The sequence below is a fragment of the Plutella xylostella genome, chromosome 30 (genome assembly GCF_932276165.1).
Source record: "Plutella xylostella chromosome 30, ilPluXylo3.1, whole genome shotgun sequence".
Taxonomy (NCBI): domain Eukaryota; kingdom Metazoa; phylum Arthropoda; class Insecta; order Lepidoptera; family Plutellidae; genus Plutella; species Plutella xylostella.
In genome coordinates, this window is record NC_064010.1 from 4,999,734 (window position 1) to 5,013,229 (window position 13,496).

At 33.9% G+C, this 13,496-nt stretch overlaps 2 protein-coding genes across 5 annotated transcripts in view; one reads left to right on the top strand and one right to left on the bottom strand.

Annotated features, from left to right (window-relative positions):
- Positions 1–12,199, top strand: part of LOC105387862 (protein PAT1 homolog 1) — a 38,472-nt gene extending 26,273 nt beyond the window's left edge. For all 3 annotated transcript variants that reach the window (XM_048631985.1, XM_048631986.1, XM_048631987.1), the window contains 2 exons: positions 7,773–7,875; positions 8,853–12,199. In XM_048631985.1, coding sequence (XP_048487942.1) covers positions 7,773–7,875; positions 8,853–9,158 — 409 coding nt within the window. In that variant the 3' untranslated portion in view covers positions 9,159–12,199. The remainder of the gene's footprint in view (positions 1–7,772; positions 7,876–8,852) is intronic.
- On the bottom strand, positions 201–6,055 carry LOC119690408. 2 transcript variants are annotated; one of them, XM_048631983.1, is made up of 3 exons: positions 5,673–6,055; positions 4,685–5,369; positions 201–4,131 (listed from the first exon to the last, which is right to left on the bottom strand). In XM_048631983.1, exons 2-3 carry the CDS (start codon positions 4,759–4,761, stop codon positions 426–428), a joined length of 3,783 nt encoding a protein of 1,260 aa, XP_048487940.1. In that variant the 5' UTR covers positions 4,762–5,369; positions 5,673–6,055; the 3' UTR covers positions 201–425. The 2 variants fall into 2 exon arrangements, with proteins under 2 accessions (XP_048487940.1, XP_048487941.1); XM_048631984.1 differs by lacking the exon at positions 5,673–6,055 and having other exon boundaries at positions 4,681–5,398.
- Positions 12,200–13,496: the final 1,297 nt, after the last annotated feature.

The following is a 13,496-nucleotide window of genomic DNA, read 5'->3' on the forward strand; positions in this document are numbered from 1 at the left end:
AGTTATTTGTGAAAAATTTGTGTTGCAGATTTTTTTAACATACTTTATAAAATTTGTGACAAAGTTAGTTTTGCCACAGCCACTAGGTCCACCAATAATAGCTGTGAACGGATGAATAAAATGATGCATTATTTGTTATTTTTGAGTAACGTCTACTAAGTACTGCTGATTTGCGTTGAATGAATAAATGAAAAATGAGATTGTGTTTATAAAAATATAAATTTATTTTATGATTTAATCTTAAGCTACACACTAAAAATAAACCTACATACAAACTAAACACGCTTATTGGTTATTTAAAACTAAATAGAATAATTAGTACACACAATACAAAAAACATATATGCAGAAGCATAGCACAGACACAGACACACACAACAATGTTAAAAATCTTAAACTATTTTTAAAACTACAAAAACTAAAAAATTATTCAGACATCTTATAATGCCCCCAGGCAACAGTATCGGTTGAGTTTTCCAATAATTTTCGCTTCGTATCATTATGAGACAGTGAAATTTTGGAGCATTTTTGTGTAAATATAACATGTTTTATTGATTTAAATCTTAACATACAATCGATTTTTCGGGTTTGATTAAATAGACATCTTTTATAGTCATTTAGCTGAAACGTCTTAGTTACAGATTTATTTATGCCCTTCGCCTTAGCAATAAAATCATTCTCTACCTCGATTGCATACATTTTTGAACGTAAACCTACAAATTCTCTGAAAATATTTCCATTATTTTCATCTTTAAAAAATCCTATCTTTTTTTTGTTAACAAGTGGAAAATTATGACGATTATCGATTGAATAATCAGATGTATCAAAATAGTCTTTTAAATTTGACTTTATGTCGCTATATAAATTTTCGGTTTGAATGTGATATATTAAACTATCAGTATCAGTGTACATCAATTTTAACCTATCGTTAAATTTGTTTTTCATATATGAGTAGTGAAACTTGTACATCAGTGTTTTGGAAATATCCAGAATGCAAAAGCCGAGATAAATTGGTTTATCATATAAAAGTTTTGTTTTATTTAATTGAACTGCAATCAAATTTTCAGAAAAACATGATGCACTGTGAAATTCTGGTCGGGCAATTAAACTTTGTGCACCTTGAATTTTCCCATTATTTTCCCATTGCGTAACTAAGTGAACATTCACACGTTTTTCTATGTTTTCCATTGTTTTACCAAATATGGCATTATTCATTAATTTGAAAAAGTCTTTTTCAAAATCAGTTACGGCTGAAGTTCTCATTGAAGTATTCAAATCAATATATTTTTTTAACCAGTCACTTTGTTTGAATTTTAAAACTCTGTGAATTTTAGTTAGTTCTAAACCGTTTTCAATACATTGTTTAAGATTTCTATAGTGAATGATATATTTTATTTTGTTTTTTAAATTTGGTACTAATTTTTTTTCGTTACTGTTTGGCGTGCAAATTGTTTCAGGACAGAAAGGCAAATCGGAGTGAGAATCGTGTAAATGATGAGGATATATCAAGTCAACTTCTAATATATAACCATATTCAGAATTATCAGGTATATTATAATTGACACTTTCTTCTACCCATTCGAATTCACCTGTCGGAAGATATTGTGACATAGCCCACCCATACAAATTGTTAGCGTCAAGATAAATCAAAAACGAAGGTGGTACTCGACTGTCATAGTCATTCATGAAAATATTATTCGCTTTCGCATATCTATTGCTACATAGGGAAATACCACCCCGTATACCTTTTTTGATAAAAGATATTTTATCAAAATCAGTCAAAAGCTGCAATTCAATTTGTGTATACTTTAACATAGCGTCCCAACTTAATCCCGGTGCAGTAAAATAATGTGCTGGGTCTAATCCATACGTCTTAGAACAAACATTCCTATAATTTTCAAAGATGTCGGCTAACAACAACACATCGGTTTTTAAATATAAATTCGAATAATCACTCATATCATGACAGTTAAAATGTGTCCATATGTCCTGGGCATGTTTATAATTTTCATCAGAAACATTTGTGTTAGTTAATGAGTTATAAAAATCTTCTTTATCAGGCAAAGATGTACATTTTAAACTATCAAAAGACGTGGTGTATTCATAGGGATATATACCTTTTTTTATTAATCGTTTGAAATCGTCCTCCTTTGGAAATACTCTTTTGAGCTCATTAAATTGATCAGACCTCAAATTTTGAGCCAACTTATCTAGACTGCTAGCCATAAATTTAAACGAATCGAGAAACCTCAAGCTAACATTATGGTTATTCACTTTAATTTGTTTAGAAAAAGAAATATATTTTTCTTTGTTTTGGGGTATAATATCGATTTTTCCTGAATCAAAGTTTAATGCATGTACGATAAAATGTGCATCATAATTGCTTAAGTTATGTAGAAATACAGGTAAAAATCTAGGTGGATTGTATTTTGAACTACACATGCTGTGCGCAACTCCACTATAAGCTCCAGTGTGCCAATTATGATCAATGGTGGCATCATGATTTAAATCTTTACTGCAAATATAGCACTGTTGACTTTGAGATATATTAAGTTTATCTTCATCCGTCAATGGCAAAGGTGATTTAACAAAAGAATTTTTTTTAGTTATGAGCTCTAAATCTTTTTTTAAATATTTTAGAAATACGTTAGGGCAATCTTCACCCATATAAGTTTGGTACTTGGAAAGTTTATCATCATACGCACATTTTAGATAGTAACCGAAACTGTAAACATTATGTTTTTGAATGTTATTTGTATGCGACTTCTCGGGATCATTATCGCATGATGGTATTGGCGTAACAAACGCTTCAAAGTCTGCATACACCACAAAGGGCACTCTCATCTGTCTGTCATATTTATCGAATTTTAACTTATCACTACTCGTGTGCTCTCCAAACCAGTTGGGTTTTGTGTTTCGTGCACTAGGTAATTCAGTTCGTATATTAACGCAATCATTTTTTTGATGCAGATTGAGATGCTCTTTGTTTGAGAAATGTAAAAGACACCCATCACAAATATGAATTGCTTCATTTGATGTGGTTATCTGCTTGCTAAGTAATCGAGACATGTTTTTTATGAGGCAATAATGACCATTCGAGCCATTTGTTAAATATAATAAATTTAGATGAGTAGGCATTCGATGTTTCGTGAAATGTAAGGGGCCTATGATTTCATTTTTCTTTGTTTCATTATTGTATTCTAATCCAAAAACATTAATGCTCATATTATTTAAATTTTCAAATTTTTTCACATCTCGTAGTTTTACTGGAAAATTTATGTCACCAAAATTTAATTTGTTTTTGTTGGGTAAATATGCTGCCACTCTCTCTGCATTTTTATTTACGGGGTATAACCCCGCTAACACAGCCCACGAAAAACATTCATAATCTGAGTTTTTTATGTTTAGTACTGCTTTTTTATGTTTGATATCAATTGGTAAATCAATATATGATGAGCCCCGCAATGGATTAAATTTATTTACGTTCATATCAACATATAAGATTTTTTTTAGACTCCATCCACTGTCCTTTTTTTCGAATTCGCCTAATTTGTTGGAAAACTCAACAACAACTTGTTCAAAATCTAACTCAATATCATCCCCCTTGCAAAAACTATAATTATATCCCTGGAAATCGAAAGAATTAACTAAATCTTTAGTGATTTGAATGAATTCTGCGTGTAAAACAAAATTTACTTTGATGAATGAATGGCAATCTATGTTATCCATTAGTAGTTTAAATATTTTATTTTTAATTTTTTCGAAGTATACCTCGGGTGTTATTACACAATCTGTTGATACAGAACTATTTAAATTAGATGAGTCGAGCTGAATACGATAGGATTTCACTCGTTGTCCAAATGCGCTTTCAATTATTTTCACATTTTCTAATGTTTCATGGTTTCTTAAAACCTTTTCCCTATGTAATTTGCTATTTAAATGACGTGAAAAGTACCTCTTCCCAATGTGAACTTGACACGCATCACATTTAATTTTGTTGCCTGGAGGGGTATCTTCTTCTAGAGGTGTTGCCTGGAGGGCTGCCTGGGAGGGGTCGTTGTTCGTTGCAGCGGCCGACGTTGAAGGGGTGATGACATCACCCCATTTTCTTTTTCTTCCATTTCCAGTTAATCTATGAATAAAAAACAACTTAGTTGAAATACATAGACATTAAAAGCATAATTTATACAGAATATTTGCATTGTCCTATCCAGATATTTAACTATTAGTAGCTACCTAATGAAATTGATGTGCTAGTCTCCGATCTTGTACAAGTGTTACAATATGCTTGCATGATATGTACTCCATCTATCTCATCGGTATTATTTAATAAAGAAGAGTTGATAGGATGTCCTTTACAAGGGGTGTAAAAAGGAATCACGTTTGAATCATTTTTAAGTGAAGATGGTAAGACCCCATTTATATACCATAATCGAATGTATTTATTAAATTTATCCAACAATAAAGTTTTGTTTAAAAGTAATAAATCTTCATAAGTAAAATTCATCATTGTTAAACAATTGAACGCAAACACAGTTGTGAGAGTACAAATTTAAGAATAAAACATTTATACTGCGTGTATCCACCCCCTCCCCACTAATATTCACACACCATCACTATTTTCATCAAATTACATATAAGTATACATAGAAATAGTAAAATAAAATAACTGTTCACTTACGTACGTTTCCTGATTTTCGTAGTCAGCTAAAGCCTTCAGTAGCTCTGCATCGTAGCTTGACGAATCGAGAGAGAGATCCATGTTTGCAGCTGAGTTTGAGAAGGGAAGTGTAGTCACAGTTCAATGTCGCGTGTTTATATAGTACGAAGGAAATAGAGGGGCGTCTCGGTAGTGTAGCAGTTGTGTGTGGTCTGTGCGCCGGGGGTCGTGGTACATTATTATTTTTACTTCGATGTCTCGAGAAAATATTTTTTGCAATCTGTCTTTGTAGCTATTTGTTTTGTTATAGAAAACATGAGTTGATTAGTATCATGGAAAAGAATATGATCAGAGGTGCAATACAGCTTGATTCGCATATCAGCTTTTTTCCAATGTTCGCTGGGTGGTAAATCTTTCAATTTTTTCATATCGTACATTTCAATTTTTATGAGGTGTGACGCTTTAGATCCGTCGTCTTCATTGGTGGATATATATGAAATACCCCCGCAGGCAGCACGCCCGACCGTCGAAGATAATGTTTTGCTCTTAGATTTCTTCGAGGGAGTTTCAAAATATGAATCAATATTTTCGTGAATCCGTTTAGTCGGTTTTTTCAGGAGAAGTGATGGTGATAGTATTTCATCATCACTAGGGCTCGGATAATAGTAATTTTTCATCGTGTAGTCGCAGTCGTCAATTATTGTTGATGGCTAAAACAAATAAATTTACTTGGTTTTACTACGGTAAAAAATAGATGATGCACATTATCTTATGTTGGGGGGCGGAAAGCAGAGATATGCGTAAAGTTACGGTTTAATACTGATGAAATGGGTGAACGAATTACCTACTATGCCATGAGAACTAACTATAGTGTTACTTGCACAAAAAAATACGGGTAAGAATAAAAGTAAGTTAAAACACTGAGGTGCTTTTGACTCACATGCAATGTACACAAAGTAATGGACTATTATACATATTCAACGGAAAGTGATTAGATACAAAACATAACTTACATTCATATGTCTGGACGCTGCAGGTATCTATGTAGCACAATACACAATAATTATAAACTCACTCAGTAGAGAGCCAGGCTGATATGTTTGAGATCTGACATGCAGCGCGTTTTATATACGCGGAATGCGGTTTTCGGGGGTATTTTTTGTACACGATCCCAATCTTTATCGAGATTAAACCAAACACACTTGTGTTAGGTGAAAACTGGTCGAGACTTGTTCATTTTTTAAAATCCCACATTGATTCCTTTATCGGCATACAAATAAAATTGATATTCCCATAACACTTCGCGCAGACACGTATGTACAAGCTAGTGTTTTTTTATTTCAGACGCCAGCCCACAGTATTTTTTATATTACCTTTGCACTTATATTGAGTGATTGATTAGGGTTAGCATCGAACACCCAAAGCGCGACATATCTGGAGTTATTTATTGTTTTGGGATGCTTACCAAAAAAATATTACCTACTTAGGGACAAATTCTTGGCATCGAACCGTTGGTGGATGAAAAAAACTTTAGGAAGGTAATTAAAACGTAATGTTTGCATGTAGGTACGTATAATTATTGATTTCACTTTACATAACTATGTTTTTAGAACTCGGTTTATAACGCTATCAGCCACTGCGTACAAGTGTTTACGCTTTATGTTATTTAGTAAAGACACGGAGATGGATGTTTAATTCACCAGTAATAATGTCTTTTAATTATTACAGTCGCTAGTAATGCATTGAATGAAGTAAGGCTGATAAATATTATCCATTGGATACCATGTTATTTCAAATAACAGTCACACACTCATACTTAATGAAAGCCTGTAGGTAGGTGCGACGACGAGCAACGCGAGGAGGAGTGGTTAGTAGATATGCTTAAAATCAACCGATAATATTCTACCTACACAATAGGTACTTACTTGCATACAAAGTTTATTCGCGGCGAGCTTTTTGCAGGATCGCCAAAGACAGCGCCTCGGAGGGGGCAGGGGCGGGCAGGTGGAGCAGGCGGGGAAGTGAGCCAGAACCCGTGAATCCCTACTACTACAGGAAAGAGTCGGACCCAATAGGAAAGCGTGTCGCAATAAGATTCATTCCAATTAGAAAAAGTCGCGGATCGCGAATAAAACCGCGGGGCGCTAATTGCCTTCATAAAGTTTATTCGCGGCGAGCTTTTTGCAGGATCGCCAAAGACAGCGCCTCGGAGGGGGCAGGGGCGGGCAGGTGGAGCAGGCGGGGAAGTGAGCCAGAACCCGTGAATCCCTACTACTCTCAATATCATGTGTCACATAATCGAAAACAACCGATCTGTCAAAGATTTCTATGCGCATTATCAATTTTGGAGCACTGTACCTATTTGAAACTGGAGCAAAAAAGAAAAAATACTGTGAAAACCCCTAGTACCAAAACCTAAAGATAGGTGCGACGACGATCAAAGCGAGGAGGAGCGTGTTAGGTGCACATGTTCGTCGAAACCAGAGCGGAGCGTCTCCCAACATAGCTCCAATAATAATTCATTTTTTTGTTCATTATACATAATGATATTATATCCGTTGAATAATATATGTTATAAACGTTATATATTATGAACGTTATACATTTTAATCGATATATCAATTCAAATTATACTTTTTGAACGTTATCCTTTACGAAATTATGTATTTAGTAATTATACCTTCCGTTTGATATACACAGTGAACGTTATACTTTATAAATTTATATAATATGGGCGTATACCTTGTCAATGTTATACTATTCGTTTTTACTTACCCGTTTGAAACAAAGGGCTTTTTTTATTAATCATTTAATCAGGCAACATATGGCCCATAGATAAAATACACAATTATCAATATACCTAATACATAATATTATATTGTTAGTAAAAATCTAACTTAGACTTTTTAAATGCATTTAAAATTGCAATCCCGAGGCATGTCTCGCCGAGGCGTGCGACAGGTCGATACGCGGCTATACACGTAACGGTAGCTGCACCATGTACTTTCAGCTTCACACATCCCTTAATCCTTCTTTCTGTATGCTAAAATAAGGGCCTTGGGCGTTGAACACCCTTTATTTTTTATGTCACTAACGTCCACCTTTTTCCACAGATACATCCAGAACAGCACGGGCTGGGCGGCAGTGCTAGAAGCGTGCGCCATGTTGTCCGAGGCCGTCGACCCTGCGCGGACGCCGCACGCTCTCACGTGCTCCGTAAGTTATTGGAAAAATAGGGGTCTTATACCTAAGTGTTATAGCGATAATACCTAAGTCTTCTGTGTCTACGTGTCTGCATACAAGTGGAACGCTTGAATAGACGGTCCTCTACGCTCTCCTCTTCGCAGTTTGTTAGTTAACCGCAGGGGAATAGAGAGGTGTTGTAATTGCGGCTTGAGTGTCTGTCTGTTAATTTGTGAGTAGTTTGTTGGAGACATAGGAGTCTTATAAGTGCGCCTTGTGTGTCTGTGTGTGTGTCTGCGCATACAAGTGGAACGCTTGGATACACGGTCCTCTACACTCTGTAAGTGTCTGTTTGGTTATCGCTAGTTTCACTTGTGTATCTGTATGTCTGTTTTGAATGCAATGATTGAGGTCTTGTATGTGCGGCTCGTGTATCTGTGTGTCTGTTTGTGGATGGGAGTGAAACGAATGGATGTAGGGTTGTTAGATACCTCGCTATACTCTCGTTTGTTGACCACGGAGGAATGATTGAGGTGTTGTATGTGCGGCTCGTGTATCTGTGTGTCTGTCTTCGAGGCCTTCGACCCCGCGCGGACGCCGAACGCTCTCACGTGCTCCGTAAGTACCTATATATGTACACCAGCAAAAGTTTTGCAACATCCTGTAGAGTGGCTAGTATGTCTGTCTTCGTATGGGGGTGACTGTTGATGTTGATTATAGGTTAGACAAATCAGATATATTCTTGTGATTAAGCGTAGTTAGGCATGATTTGTGAAATTTAATTTACTTACACTAGGGCTGGTCCAGGGTTTATCACCCGGGACCTTCGGCATAGCAGTCAGGGCCACTAACCACTACGCCATTCGGCCGTCATTATATTTAATATCTATCCGTATTTAAAATACAGTTTATACGTCACTCAGGCCACCCCATCAGCATACAGCTAAGCAGCTTAAATAAATATAATTGGTAAGATTTGAATCATTAATTTTGTCATTTTCTTTTCACAGTTCACTCTAAGCGCGGTGTGCACACTCATCGAGAAAGCCTCAACGCTCGTCAATACGCCAGAAGCGACATCTAACGAGCGTCAGTGGACCAAATTCCTCAAAACCTTCGCGAGAGCGCTCAAAAACACCACCCTGACCGTAGCCAGACCCGCCAAACCCTTATCCGAAGCCAAACTACTGTATCATTTAAAACAGATAGAATCTAGAAGCACTATAGAGATCCTACAACGCGGTAAGACGGCTGCGGAATTCGCAGATCTGTCCAAAGCTGAAATGGCAGAGCTGTTGGTTAAACACCTCTGTTGATGACAGCATTCGTCTCTTTCGTACAGACATATGGTGAGGTGGGCTAAGTATTTGTGGTTAGGTTACAAGGAATATGTGTTGTTCCTTGTAGGGTTTGTCGTGACGGTGGCGACATGCGTCGTAATAGAGAAATGGTTTTGGATTTCCTAAACAGATGGTTGGATCGGCTTGTGTGTTGAAAAAAGTTCGTCTATCTGTCAGTTTTGCGTGACAATGGCGGTAGAAGGACTTTTTTACGCGTAAGGTGACTGGTTTCAATGGAAAATAACTTTTGATTGATGGACTATGAGTACGGAAAAATATATTATATCGTGCTGCTAAAGGTTTTTTTTTTAAAGTAAATTGCAGCTTCGTTAAAAGTTATCAATCAAAAGGTATTTTTTTATGTTGAAAAGTAATACAGTTTATGATTTAAAGTTTATGATTTGTAACGTTTAGAATTGGTTTTCCAAAATGGCGGCAAGTCACAGTGGCGCCACAGACAATATGTGAAATACGACTGGTGTCACCATTCGGAACTAATTGACATTTTACTGCCATCATTTTGGATGTTTTGCTTTATGTAGATTAAATCCTGTAATCATTTTAAAGTGCTATTTATACTTTTATTTAATATTGCAAAAATAAACTGACATAACAATCTGAATTCAATTATTTCTGCATTATTAAAGTTTTTGGCAAGTAATAACGCATTTACTAACTTTAGTAAACACAAGAGGACAATTTATTATATAAAAAAATGCTTGCTAACATCTAAAAAAAAAAAACAAACGCAATTTCTGTAAACTCAAAAACTGCTTCACTCTAAAATCTAGTATTACACTTATCACATTTTCCCTTAAATTTTATTCCACAACTGATGTTATTATTTCGCAAAATGACGGATAAATTCGCGCTGTTTAGGAGTGTGACGTTGATATGAATATGTCTACGAATTGAGACCATTTATCATCATTTTAGATGTTTAAAATCATTTTATGTTGACGAATAGGTATTTATGTAAAATGTTAGACTTAAGAAGGTTGCAGAAACATCTAGAGATGCTTTATCGGTTACTTAATATATTATATAATATATTTTAGCATATATATAAAGTGATTGCAGCTACAATGTTAAATCTCAGATACAGTAGTAACGGAAAAGCCTTCAATTATTCGTTTTCTCTTGTTTTTCCTTCGTTTTCAATATTATTAACTAAAAAGTTAATCACACCCTTTGAGTATCACGTATACAGAAAAAATATGAGTCAAACTATCGGATGCTCATGTAAACCATTATTGGTCCTGCGCCAAACATTTCTTATATAATTATGTGTTTTTTTTCTTTTTCTAAAATCGTAAGAAGCATCTCTAGATGACTAAATACGTAATAATTTTTCATTCGGGGGCGCTTGACGAATCGAAATAGTTATAAAGCCGATGTTAGTAAAACAATCAAACTTATTGTACAGTTTATAAAAACATAGCTTTTTATATTGACGAGTATAAAACGTTCATTAATATCGGTAGACTACATTTTGCTTTAAAAAATAAATATTGTTATACGAATATAAATAGTTTGGTTGTTTTTCTATCTTATTTCTAGTACTTATATGGAAGTACATGTTTTTATTAGTTTTTCGTTTAACGACATTCAATTGGATATATCACACCAGTAAATGAAAATTTCTGGTTTATAGACAAGTGTTTACACGAGGCGTTATAAATATTTTCGTGTAGTTTACAGTAGCTGTGTCTGTATCGAGGACGAGTGTAAAACGTGTTTAAATGTATTTACTGTTGTACTACACCGAGATATCGTAAAAATGGATGAAAAACAAGGCCACGTACGTTATAGTTAAAAAGTATATTTATATGTATTTATGTACCTATGTATGTAAGAATTTGTATGTTAGTAGGTCGGATTAGGTCAAAAGTACTCTTTTACATCACACAGGAAATATGTTTTAAAATAATTGATATGACACAAATTGTATTTTTGATCTAGTTTTAAAGGAAAAGTAATTATTGTAAATTATTGCCATTAAAATAATTAAATAAAGTAATGTCATTCTGATATTAGTTTAGCATAGAATGGCGGCACTAATTTTTAATTATACTTATCGCTTTTAAAAAATATATAAAATGAAGAAAAAAAAATAGCAATACAAGAGGTAAAGTCAGACTACAAAAATGACATCAATTTTTTCTCAAAAAATAAAATATTTTTTCATTTGTGTACATATTAAGAAAATGGTTTAAAGTTGTTCTTGTAGTATAGTGCTTTTATTAATTTAAAATAATATAAAAAATCGCCTTGATTAAATATACACATAACGATTTATTTAACATAGGGCTGAATCCATGTAATTTTTCAGTATGGAGGATATATGTTTTCAATCCATAAAAAATTCATGGATACACATTTTTGTAGACGTAAGCCACCGGGGAATGACTTATTTTTTGTCAAGTCAATGAGTTATTGTGTTTATACTGACCAACGACTGTGATTCCAAAATAGTATTAAAAATTAGTGCTCATTTGTTTTTGTAATTAATTTTTAAAACATTCACGTCGTTGTTTGGGAGAAAAGTATTTTAAAATTGTGATGTTTTCTTGTGATATTAAAAAAAAAGTCAGTCCCCAGGTTTTTAAATTTCAAAAAACAATCTCACATTTCGGGTTATATGTTCCACGCTAATGTGACTTTGATGTAGATGTAATTAAATCTTTTTAAAATTAAAATGACCCCATTTTATGTCTTTGCTGAGGGTCTAAGTTTTCTCAGTTTAGTCCTATTGTAATGCAAATAAATAATATTTAGCTACTTACATTATGTAGTCATAAATGTATATAAGATAGATCAACTGACAACTGCCGCACTAAAATTAAAGATTATATATTGTGACATAAAAGTTGTTGATGCATCTTTTTTTTTTGTAAAAAATGTTTTATTTTCTGCGTTTGATAGGCCAAGGATTGTAATGGTTATCCTTTTTTCTACTAATAGTTTTTAGTTTTTTTTTATCCCTAAAGTAAATAGAAAATTTGTTTATAGTATCATACAGTATTTCATTTCAAGTTTCCTTTATTGAAATATGAGCATCGGACAGTCGATATATATTATATATATATCTACACAGATACATATTAACACCATAAGTGCCAATTTCTCCATAGTCGGTTATCTAACCGACAGGGATTGATTTAGTATAAATTTAACGTCATCTCCATATAAAATTCTTGACAGATGTGTCAAAAGTCAACCACTAATACCTGCTTATGCTCTAACCGACTATGGAGGAATTGGCACTAAAGTTACTAGTTAATTATTAACTATGATTAACACAAAATCCCGAGTACAAATATCTCTGACCCGGCCGGGGATCGAACCCGGGACCCTTGGCATAGCAGTCAGGGTCACTGACCACTATACCATACCGCATACAGTTGATGCCTCATCATTGTAGGTACCTAATCTAGGTAGAAACGATTGGAAGATTGGGGTTGGTGATACCAAAAAAATAAAACATCCGTTTTATATGGGTAAAGTAAATATGTATAATTAAATAATTCATGAACGCTCATATCATAATCTTACAAAAATACATTCAATTTGACAATAATTAAATAAGTATCTAGAAAATATAATATTATATTGTATATGATCACTAGTATCATTATTGGCACTGGACTTATCTACAAAATTATACATATTTTTTACGAGTCAAGAGAAAAAACTTACAATCTTAGAAATGCAGCGAAAAAGCGAATTGTGACTAAATGCCAATTTCTCCATTGTCGGTCATGTAACCGACAGGGATTGATTTATAAATTAAACGTCATCTCCATATAAAATTCATGACAGATGTGTCAAAAGTTAACCACTTCTCCCCGGTTATGCTCTAACCGAGAATGAAGAAATTGGCACTAAACGACGAATACATCATTTTAAGTACAAGGCGAATGGAATGTGATTAGCAGTAAAAATACATTTTAAATAATATCTTAAAAATAATACGTTTTCGCAAAAATAACCCAGGAGAACGGGGAAGTCCCAAATAATCGATTTATATTCTTCAGTTTTCTAGTTCTTAGTTTCGAGAACAGATATAGAATGTTACCACATAAAAGACATGGCACATTTAGAGGAATGTAACCTGTACGCAGTGCCATCTAGGAACGATTAATCGAGACTAATTTATTGAATTGTGTTTAAGACACTAACGCCATATTAACACGTTATACAAAAGGATTACACTTCCCTTTTCGAGACTTTTCATACCATGAATGAATATTTTAAGTATAGCTTCGTATCTTAAAATTAATATTTTTAATAGAAATAACTTAACCAGTAGTA